The following is an 11,093-nucleotide window of genomic DNA, read 5'->3' on the forward strand; positions in this document are numbered from 1 at the left end:
CTTCTTGGGTGAGACCACCATTAACACATTTGTAACTAAGATACTGTAATTATTATTTTGTTCATTTGCAGAACAAGTCAGTCTGAACTTGACACTATCTGTGAAAGGAATAAAGCTAGTGATTTACAGACACCAGGTACCATTAATGGCTTAACAACAGTGTCTTTAACAATAGCAAGTTCTTTGGGGTAAGAGCTTCTAAATCGTTGGGCTCATTGAAAGCCTTGTTGATGGGTCTGTCCTTGATAACAACTTTGAATTCACAAAATAGTCTAAAAAGCCTTCTTTGTCTGCTATTGCACAACAGAGTTAAGCACCTTCTGTGCAGTCCTTAATTCTCTTTTCCAGAGTCTTCCTTGATGTGATCCAGTCGGAGGATAGAACACCCACCCACAACATGCTAGCACTCAGTGCAGCCTTGAAGTCTCTCATTTGCTTTTTATTATTATCTCCGCCAGGCGAGAGCCCGTTTGGTCAAGTGTGTGTGTGTGTGTGTGTGTGTGTGTGTGTTTCTGCATGTGTTTGTGTATCTGTCCGCAGCTAATCTCGCAAACTACTGGGCCGATCAGCCTAATACGTGTTGTGCATGCTGGCAGCAGGCCAAGGACCTGAATTCTCGAATATTTTGCAAATCGGTCAACGACAAGTATTTTATTTGAATTATTTTCCATCATTGTCCTTTGAAATACATTGAGTTCTAACTCCTCACTCCTCCTAACTGGCCGGTAGGGGCCGCAAGTGATCAACAACGGCTTGCATTTGGAATGAAAGACCAGTGATGTAAAATGTCTATTTCGACGTTAAAATGCCACCAAAATAATCTGCCAACTAACGGGGTACGTTAATGTTTGAATCTGTGGCAATTATTTTATTGCCATTTTCACACTGAAATTGATATTTTACATCGCTGGTCTTTTGGAATTGTTCCTGTCCAGATTATTCCTGTCCAGATTTGAAACGAAAGTGCCAGACTATAACGTCAACATTAGCTCTGTCTGACACATCGTGGCTGATATGAATGACATTAGCTAACATGTCTCCACCTTTAGTGTTATTTCACTGAATCAGCGTTTTTGGGCTTTTCAGTCACATGGTAAAAACGTGTACTATTGTATTTGTCTCGTTGCATTGATTGTGTAGCCTCTATTGTTGCATCAGCAAAGCTAACACGGCTGGCGGAGATCTGCACTCTACTGAGTGCACTCTTCTAGTCTTTATAATTATTATGGTTTATGTCACAAACCTGTGAGTTAGCTCAGGGGTGTCAAACTCCAGTCCTGGAGGACTGGCATGTTTAAGCGCAAGAGATTAAGTCACTGACTAGCTAAAGAGTCCACACACCTTGTTCTCAAAGGCTTAGCTGGCTACTGATTGAAAGGAAACCACAATAAATACCTGCAAACACGCGGCAGCCTCCAGGACTGGAGCTTGACACCCTTGAGTTGGCTTATGCAGCTGTCAGTTTACTTCTCTCCTAAGTAGGAAGTCCTAGTGCAACACTACTCAACTTCAGGTCCTGTGGGCCGTAGTGTCTGCAAGTATTTTAGGTTACTTTATTATTTTAGTATATTACTAAGTTCCTCATTAACCGAGACCCATGAGGGCAATGAACAAATACCATTTTGTTTAGCCAAACTCATACAGCAAAAGACAAGATAATTAGTATTAAACATGATTTTGTCAGCACAGTATCAATCCTTCACTAAAACCTGAACAGATTGACACAAATACAATAAAATCTGAGACAACTGCGAAGCTAGCTGCTGAAATCATCAATGAAGTTTGAGAAAGTTGTCTAGAGAATATACACCACTGCTCAAACAATACAAAACATAATTTAGTGCAGTTTAAGACTGTTGATAGGCTTCATTACTCTAAGGTTAGAATAAACAAAATATTTCCTAATTTTTCAGCTGTCTGCAAAAACTGGAACAGTGAAGAAGGTATCCACTCACACCACATGTGCCAGGCTTTTATATTGAATATCCATTTCTGACTTTTTTTCAAAAGCATTTGGAAAGAAACGGGAACCGCATCTGCTGTATGTTCAACAAACAATCCTGAACTTAATGTTGGTAGGGACAAATGGGTTGTGTATTTGGGCATGATACTAGCCAAGAAAATTATATTACAAAAGTGGAAAACAGATTCAATCCCCACATTTGAAATGTGGCTCAGAGGGTTGGGTGAAGTCCTTTATCTTGAGAGGCTGCCATATAAGATGTGTGACAGATAGTAAAGTGTGTGAAAAAGCATGGACTCCTGTGTCAAAATGTTTGGGGTATATAAGGTGTGGCTTAGATGTATTGTAAACCATGGTATTTTTGGATGATCTACAGCCTTTGTTTCATGTATCTAAAAGATATTTATGTCAGAGTATATCATCTGTGCTCAACTATGTTCCATAATCCATTTTAAAATATGACAAACACGTTTAGGGCAGCATGGTGGTGCAGTGGGTAGCGCTGTCGCCACACAGCAAGAAGGTTGTTGGGTTCAAAACTTGGCCTGGGCCTTTCTGTGGGTAGTTTGCATGTTCTCCCTGTGTCTGCGTGAGTTTCCTCCTACAGTCCAAAGACATGCAGGTAGGCTAATTGGCGACTCTCAATTGCCAATAGGTGTGAATGGTGTGATAGGTTGGCAACCTGTGCAGGGTGTGTTCCTGCCTCTTGCCCAATGCATGCTGGGATATGCTCCAGCACTACACCTGACCAGGATAAGATGGATAAAAACGTTGGGAAAACGACCAAATCCACACCTATTACAACAAAAACATGTTTTCAACATTCAAAAATTCTAGGCCTTTCCTTAGAAAAATTGAGGTCAAAATGAGGCCAAATTACAACAAACAATGTTGGCTATCTTAACTAAACAAATTAAACAACCAATGTTCCAAAGCAATGACACCCAATGTTTCTTTAATTATTTCATGTAAATTGGCCCTGTGTTTTTTCATCTTACCATCTGAAGAGAATGTGGTCATTAAAACTTTGTGTCACATATTTACTAGTGCAATTTGGGTCAAGTATCTTGGACAAGGTACAATAACAATGTCCCACCTACAACCTCAGAGCTACAAGACTAGCTCTCTAACCATTATGCTACACTGCCACCCTTACAGGATTCAGAGTGTGCCGAGCCAAGCTGTAGTTTTCTGTTATTGGAGGTGACACGTTACTTATACAAGAGGAGGGGACTGTAGTATATTGGGAATTTACAGTATAATTATACTTGCCTTAGGTAACCTCTAGGTGGCACCAATGCCTTAGGTCATTTAAAATCATGGTTATCAAGTAGCCTAATCTGTGGTAAAACAAAATTTATTGTGGTGTCAGTCCTAGCATAAAGATGCTAGGTCTGACACCACAATAATGATCTTTGTGTTGTAAGCTCCTGCAAATTCTTCATTATTAAACACTGAATGCTATCCGGACTCGTGTGTGTTGTAACGCAGGCCCCACAACACTACGATAACATAGGGCTAAGCAAGTTAGAAATGTATTTGCTCTGTTTATTACTTGATACACAACTGAGCATACAGAAACCAAATTAAATAATGTAAAAAAAAAAAATTTAAAAAGTCAATCAAATAGGCTGTATTGTATAACTTTTGTAATAAAATATAAGTGAATCACTGCACATTTAATCAATGCTATCCCAGTCTGATGTTAACCACCATCTCATTTTCCAACTCCGGATCCAAGTAATATGCTAAGTGAAAAACCACAGAAATAGTTTTTAAAATACCGAGATTAAAAAATGGAGAGCTCCATCACAGATTATCAGATCATTAAACTAATTTTTACAAATTTTGCTGTTAATCCAGAGTAATCCAGACTTCCAAATTGTGCTATTAAAACAGAGTCTCCAGATTCCCCCTCCACATCCTCAGTCCATATTTGCACATGCTGCTGTGTGTCCATGCTTGTTGCACCCTATTTCCATTACACACCTTTTGGATGTCCATGCATTCATTCTATACAAGTGAATATAAAATTAAATTACAATGCCTATGCAATGATGATAAAACACGCTTCTTAAAAATGAATAAATTATGTTCAAATTAAAGAACTGTACTTTCATATTCCCTTTGTTCACACTCTTTGCCATCAGCAAAAAAAGAGGAAAAATGTTCCTCTATTTTCAAAAAGATAACCCCTGCAATCCTTTGATAAATATCTATTTTAACATTTACCATAATATGTTGAAAAAAATTTAAAGCAGTACCTTAGCTAGATCGTCCTTATCATAGACTTCATTCATTTTTGAATTAGTACTTGTGGAATATTTCTGATTGTCTATGCAATTCGATGTATGGGATATGTGCATATAGTATCAACACATATTCATTCGAATGGGTGGTTTTTTGTCACTTAATTTTATGCTATGCAAGATTATAGGAGCTGTTTAGCTATGTTAGTCAGTAGTCATCTTGCCAGACGTCGGATCCTGCGCAAATATCACAAAAGGATTCGTTACGGGTTTCCTTTGTAATAGTCGTATTTATCCGCGTTCAGACAGTTAGCCATTTCCTTAAGATATATATTTTTTTATTTCAGTCACAGCTCTGTGTCTCACACATTTCCTCGAGCACAATTCCTGTTCAAAATTCACAATGAAACGACAAATTTCCCGAAATAACCTAACGGTCAAAATTCAATCCTGTACAATGACGCACCCGTAGAATGACTGGATGCGATGCTTATAGGACGAGGTAGCGCGTGGGCGTAGTAGTCTTTCTGTTCAAACCCACGCACATATCAATAGTTTCTAGCTTTCACTCTCTTTTCCCGCCTACAAACGTTTGCAATATAAACCCGTAAAATTACTTACTCAACCTCACAAGCGGCAGGACAGGAGTAAAGTGCAATAAAATGGTAAGTTAAGGCAGCAAGATTGACTGACTGATCAGGAGGCACAAAAGTGTTTCTCAGCTTTGGCATATAACAGGTATTATTTGGAACGTTTTTGGCAGTCAAATGTTAGATTAACTAACAATGAAGTGCGTAAAAGAGAATTGGCATAATAGAGAAGTTTATATAATGAATCCTCTGTAGGCTACATCCTCTCATACCGTTAGTTGTAAAGGGAAATGCGGACCTTTGATGCTGTTTAACACGCACCCTCTTCCTTGATTTGCAGTTGCTCTTAGTGGTGATGTTTCTAGCTGTGGTCACCGATGCCACGACAATATCAGTACCTACCTACGAGCGCCATGATCCCGTCACCGGCGTCACACTCACCTGTAACCGCTGTCCTCCAGGATACCATAAGCATGCGGACTGCACGGCGACACGTGAGACCCAGTGCGTCCCGTGTAAACCGAGACACTTCACCCAGCACTGGAACTACCTGTCGAAATGCCTATACTGCAACAACTTCTGTGGGGAGAACGAATTCGTCAAACAGGAGTGCTCTCCTCTCACTAACAGGGTCTGCGAGTGCAAAGAGGGCTATTATCATAACCATGGCTTTTGCATTAGACACACGAGATGTCCTTCCGGGCAAGGAGTGGAATTGAAAGGTAATGTAGGATATTTTCTCAACAACATTTGACTTGAAATGCAATATTTACGCACGCGCGTTTGCACGCATCATTAAAAATATATTCCATAAATTGATGGTTATTTTATGGGAAAGCACTTTAATGAGTAGGCCTATGTATTTTAAAACGGATTTTTAATCGTTCTTACGTGATTATGATGCAGCCTCGCGCCTTGCGCACACATATGTGTGTGTGTGTGTGTGGACCACAGCATCGATATTAAATTAGCTGGTAATCAATTACTCTTTCATTTCTCAGCGACTGCACACAGGGACACGGCTTGTGTGAAGTGTTCGTCCGGCACGTACTCCGCCAGCAGCTCAGCGTACGAGACATGCATTAATCACACTGACTGCGCGGCTCTAGGTCTCCAGACTGTCGTCAAAGGCACAACCTGGCACGACAATATCTGCGCCTCTTGTGAAGACCTTGAAGTTCGAGGTGACGTACCATATTGTCGTTGAATAATCGATTTTAGTATTCATCATATGACAACGTCAGTTTGATTGGTTCTATAACTTTTAGAGTAAATTTTCCCCTTATTGTGAGAAGTTTATGTAATTAATGAGAAAAAAAAACTGCTAATTGTTCAGTGTTTTTTGTGATTTGGTGATTTTACTGATAGCCTATTCTTTTGCAGGTGTGTTAGGTTATTTGAAGGAAATCCTTCCAGCTTTCATTGCTCACCAGAGGATAAAGCCAAAGAAAGTGCATAGATTTATGAGAAGGCTTCTAATAAAGAGCAACAACGAGAGACTACCTGAGTACACTGGAGATTTTGATACCTCAAACATTTTGGAGAATCACTTCAGGAAGTGGGTCAAAGAGGCCAGCAAAAATAGGCTGAAGGAGCTCCCTGAATTTCTCCGGAAATTCAGACTGTATAATGCTGCCGATAAACTTGAGAGAAAAATTAATAAAGTTGAGAATGGTGCTAAACTGTGCAGCATGCCACCTTGTCCGTTCCTCTGCAACATATAGTAACTATATACCTCACCAACGTACCCAATGTTTTGTGAAAATCATGTTGCTTCCCTTATCCATTTCCTGTGTGTAAATTTCATGACTGAATACATTTCACATACTGTTTCTGACCCAAATAAAAAAAATAAAAATAGCCTTGAATTGATTGCCAGATTTATTTAGTTTTTCCACAGAACTATTTCACTGTCACTGAGTTAAACTTGCATGAGTCATACATTCAAGACTGAGTAAGAAAGAAGTACTACATATAGTACACAATAGCCTTGGACAGAGGTGGCTGTATATAACTGTCGTGCTCAGCCAAAAAATCAGTTTTTGGACAAACTGAGAAGTGGGCCTGGTTTAAATTGGAAGTTTTGTCAGGACTCGTGGGGGGTACGGACCCAAAAGCAGAGGGACAAAACTCACAACTCCAAAATGGGAGGAGAACAAAAGACTTTACTAACAAAAAGGCAAACAAGCAGGGAACAGAAAAGGCCTAGATGGGCAAAAACACAAACTCAAAAAATATCTAATAAAACAGAAAACTAGAGGAACTCAAAAACACGGGTAGGGCAGAACACAGGCAGGCAGGCAGGCAGGCAGGCAGGCAGGCAGGCAGGCAGGCAGGCAGGCAGGCAGGCAGGCAGGCAGGCAGGCAGGCAGGCAGGCAGGCAGGCAGGCAGGCAGGCAGGCAGGCAGGCAGGCAGGCAGGCAGGCAGGCAGGCAGGCAGGCAGAGTATAAGGGCAGGTACATATGGTCAGAGCAAACACAAGTAGGAAGCAAACACAAGGAACCAGCACCTGAGTCAAGGGGACAAAGAACTTAAAGACAGGGGGTAACAAGACACAGGTGAACTCAAAAAACAATCAAACCAGAAAAGGAGGGGATAACAAGACACAGGTGGGAACAATGATAGAATAACGAGACAACAATAATACAATTAACAGGGGGGAGCAGGACACAAAACAGAAGTGCCGCCATCTGGCGGCCAAACAAGGGAAACACAGACAGGAAAACACAGAACCATGACAAGTTTTGTAAAAAAGAAAATGTAAGGGTTCTAGCCTAATGTCCTTTGGTATTACAATTACTGTGGTTTCACAGCACCAGACTCTACCTTATCATCACAGAAAAGTACCATTAAATATGGGTATAACAACAGACTGTTTCTTTTTAAAGGTGTATTTTACAAATTACACTAACCTAGATGTTTTAAGTGATTGGTCTACATCAGTGATCTTCATTCCTGGTCCTGGAGAGCTACAGGGTCTACTGATTTTCATTGTTACTCAGCACTAAATTGATCAGCTAAAGCACATGATTACACAGTTAACTCACCTCATCTGGTTACTTGGGTCTGAATTGGTTGCTTATATTAAGGCAAAAGCAAAAACCTGCAGACCCAGTGGCTCTCCAGAACCAGGAATGAGGATCACTGGCCTACATGATCGCCAGTACACTGAAGACTGCCAACACATCACTACAGGTTCCATGGGAGCAGGCAGCTCTATCAATTTTCTATTGACTGCAACTACTATGCCATTAAAAAGATTTCCTGATTTTCTCTATTATTGCATATTTGTCACAGAATGGTTTCAGATCTTTAGACAAAATGCAGCATTAGACAAAGGGAACCTGAGTAAACACAAAACACTTTATAAAATGATTATTTTATTTATTTAATGAAAAATTTATCAAACACCCATGTCACCAGTGGAAGTGAAGACAAAAAGAACATGATGTTTTAGTGTGTCAGAGAGTGGGAAATTATAAAAAGAGATGATTTGCACATATACTGTTTAACATATTTCATAATCATGTGAGTAACAGACAAACAAAAACATAGACACAAAGAGTTTAAAATTGTGCAGATAATTGTATTTTAGAAACTGGATTATGTACCCTGTTTTGGAACTTTTTGAACACCTTGTATGACCCTTACGTGTAGGATCATGTGCATTTGACTATACAGTATATTGAAGAGATTTTACCCTGATTGGCAGAGTGGCAGCTGATCTCCTTCGGGGGCTGTACCTTTCCATGCTGCATGAATAAACATAGCAGATTTACAAACTACACTAAACTCATAGTGGTCATTTTCCCAGACATCCCATGTGAAAATGTATTTGTATTTGAACAGGAATTGTGCTCCCTTACCTACTCAGTCAACTAATTAACTAAATTTAATTGATAATTAGATTCACCTGTTTAACACAGCCAGACTTGATTGCAGCCAGCCCTGTTAATCTAAACCTCAATCATATTGAACCATGAGTGAAGTAGTCACCACAAAGTTTCTACAAGCAAACTATGCCACGATCAAAGGAAATTCCAGCAGAAATGATTTTTAAAAATTGCTGAAATATATCAGGCTGGAAAGGGTTACAAAGTCATTTCTAAGGTTCTGGGACTCCACTAAACCACAGTGAGCGCCATTATCCACAAATGGAGAACACTTGGAACAGTGGTGAATCTTCCCAGATGTGGTCGGCCTGCCAAAATTTCTCCAAGGGTGCAGAGCACTCATCCAGGAAATCACAAAAGATCCCAGAAGAACATCCGAAGAACTGCAGGTGTCTCTAGCCTGAGCTAAGGTCAGTGTTCATGACTCTACAACATGGTGGTAGTAGTGTGATTGGTGGGGATGCTTTGCTGCCTCTGTACTGTATCTGGACAACTTACCATTGTTGCAGGAACCATGAATTCTGCTCTGCATCAAAATATTCTTAAGGAAAGTGACCGGTCATTTATACATGAGCTGAAGTTAAAGCGTAATTGGGTTGTGCAGCAAGACAATGATCCAAAACACAAAAGAAATTCCACATCTGAATCGCTGAAAAATAACAAAATTATAGTTTTGGAGTGGCCTATTCAAAGTCCTGACTTGAATCTTATAGAGATGCTGAGGCATGACCTGAAATGAGCAGTTCTACAAAGAAGAGTGGACTAAAATTCCCCCACACCAATGTGAAAGACTGATATCAAATTATAGGAAGCATTTTGGTTGCAATTATTGCTGCTAAAGTTGAGGAAACCAGTTATTAAGTTTAATTTACTTAAGTTACCCTAGTTATTTTTTTCCACATGATTGATAGGGGTGATTGGTATCTTTTTTCATTAAATAAATGAAAAAATAATTTTAAAATGAATTTTGCATTTGCTCAGTTTCCCTTTGTCTATTACATTTTGTCTAATGATCGGAAACCATTCAGTGTGGAAAAATATGCAATAATAGAAGAAATCAGGAAGGGAGCAAACCTTCTCACAGCACTATACGTTGTCCTCCATTACGGGGGAAAAAAGAACAATATTGGACTGTTGACAGCTAGGTACTGTAGCAGGTCACATTTGGCTATAACTGAGCAGGCTAGCTGCTGCTTCTAGCACGAGCACATGTTCCTTCTTACAAATTATGGTCTTGCTTGATGTGAATGGTTCAAAGACAAGACATAGATATATAGACAAGTGAAAGTGACAGCAACGCTCGTTAGTGCAGTTAAAGCTAGCAGATCTCTCTCCCTCTGGTTGTGTGTGTACCTCTTAGGAGCAATGGCTCTACCATGAGGTCCTCCTGGACAACTGAGTTCTTCACTCTATCAAGGTAGAGACCACTATTATAACATATAACATCAGTAAGAAATATATTCATTCAATAATATATATGACATATATTCCCCTAATTTCACCATTTAATTTGTCAAACAGATATAATAGAATGACTATAAGTCACCATTATCCTGTCGTGTACCCTTTGTGTCTTATGTATAGGAGGTGGACAACACCCAATGTGTGAGGAGGCCTATGATGTCATATTGAAGGCACTGAAGGGGGAATTTAATGTCCCGATAGCAGAACAAACAACAACTTTAGTTAGGATGTGAAGAAACAGAGATGTCCATTCCCTCAGTGAAGATGGCCGGACATTAACGTGTGCAGGAAAACAAGTAGCATCTTGGCGGTGCAAACTAGTTAAGAGGAACAAGGCTGTGAATGAGATTCACTGGTATTTAAGTTTTTTAAGGTTAACTGGCTTTTTCCGTACTGAAAGTTAGCCAAAATTATCATAAGTATCACAAGTGAAAAGGTCAGTGACACACAAATACCAAGTAAAGATACCAAGGAAACATTAGATAACACTGAATTAAGGGAATAAAATGTACTGGAAAAATCTACAAACATTTAACATCAACAACACGCCATAGAGGATCATAGTCAAGGGTTCAAACTAAATGTTTTATGCTAGATAAATCGCATAAAACAGGAAACATGGTAATATAATACCAGTTGTATAAAAAATGGATTACCATAAACCCAGAAAGTACAGACCAGTTGGTTTAACATGTACCGCATATAAAATCTTGCCAACACAAAAAGCATTATGATAAATCTGTCTTGCAAAAGAAAACTCAGGATATGTAAATAACAATAAAACCATCTTCCCTCACACGCATTCACAATATGAGCATTCATCATACACAAATGAGATTTTAACAAGCACTGTCAACTGTAACATGTTTTCATCAGTGGTGTTTTGCATTCTGTTCCCTCTCTAATACTAACTCTTCCTGTTAGTTTAAATAT

At 39.4% G+C, this 11,093-nt stretch overlaps 1 protein-coding gene across 2 annotated transcripts; it reads left to right on the forward strand.

The window, feature by feature from the left end:
• The first annotated feature begins 4,716 nt into the window (after window positions 1-4,716).
• On the forward strand, window positions 4,717-6,674 carry LOC118235903 (tumor necrosis factor receptor superfamily member 6B-like). 2 transcript variants are annotated; one of them, XM_035433815.1, is made up of 4 exons: window positions 4,717-4,877; window positions 5,143-5,524; window positions 5,804-5,986; window positions 6,186-6,674. In XM_035433815.1, exons 1-4 carry the CDS (start codon window positions 4,875-4,877, stop codon window positions 6,524-6,526), a joined length of 909 nt encoding a protein of 302 aa, XP_035289706.1. In that variant the 5' UTR covers window positions 4,717-4,874; the 3' UTR covers window positions 6,527-6,674. The 2 variants fall into 2 exon arrangements, with proteins under 2 accessions (XP_035289706.1, XP_035289784.1); XM_035433893.1 differs by having other exon boundaries at window positions 4,735-4,950.
• Window positions 6,675-11,093: the final 4,419 nt, after the last annotated feature.

Source organism: Anguilla anguilla, chromosome 1 (genome assembly GCF_013347855.1).
Source record: "Anguilla anguilla isolate fAngAng1 chromosome 1, fAngAng1.pri, whole genome shotgun sequence".
NCBI lineage: Eukaryota > Metazoa > Chordata > Actinopteri > Anguilliformes > Anguillidae > Anguilla > Anguilla anguilla.

What these genes read in the sequence shown, in the direction of transcription:
- LOC118235903 (XM_035433815.1), top strand. An exon ending in GCAAGGAGTGGAATTGAAAG is followed by an intron (nt 5,525 to 5,803) that starts GTAATGTAGGAT and finishes TTCATTTCTCAG; the next exon opens with CGACTGCACACAGGGACACG. An exon ending in TGAAGACCTTGAAGTTCGAG is followed by an intron (nt 5,987 to 6,185) that starts GTGACGTACCAT and finishes ATTCTTTTGCAG; the next exon opens with GTGTGTTAGGTTATTTGAAG.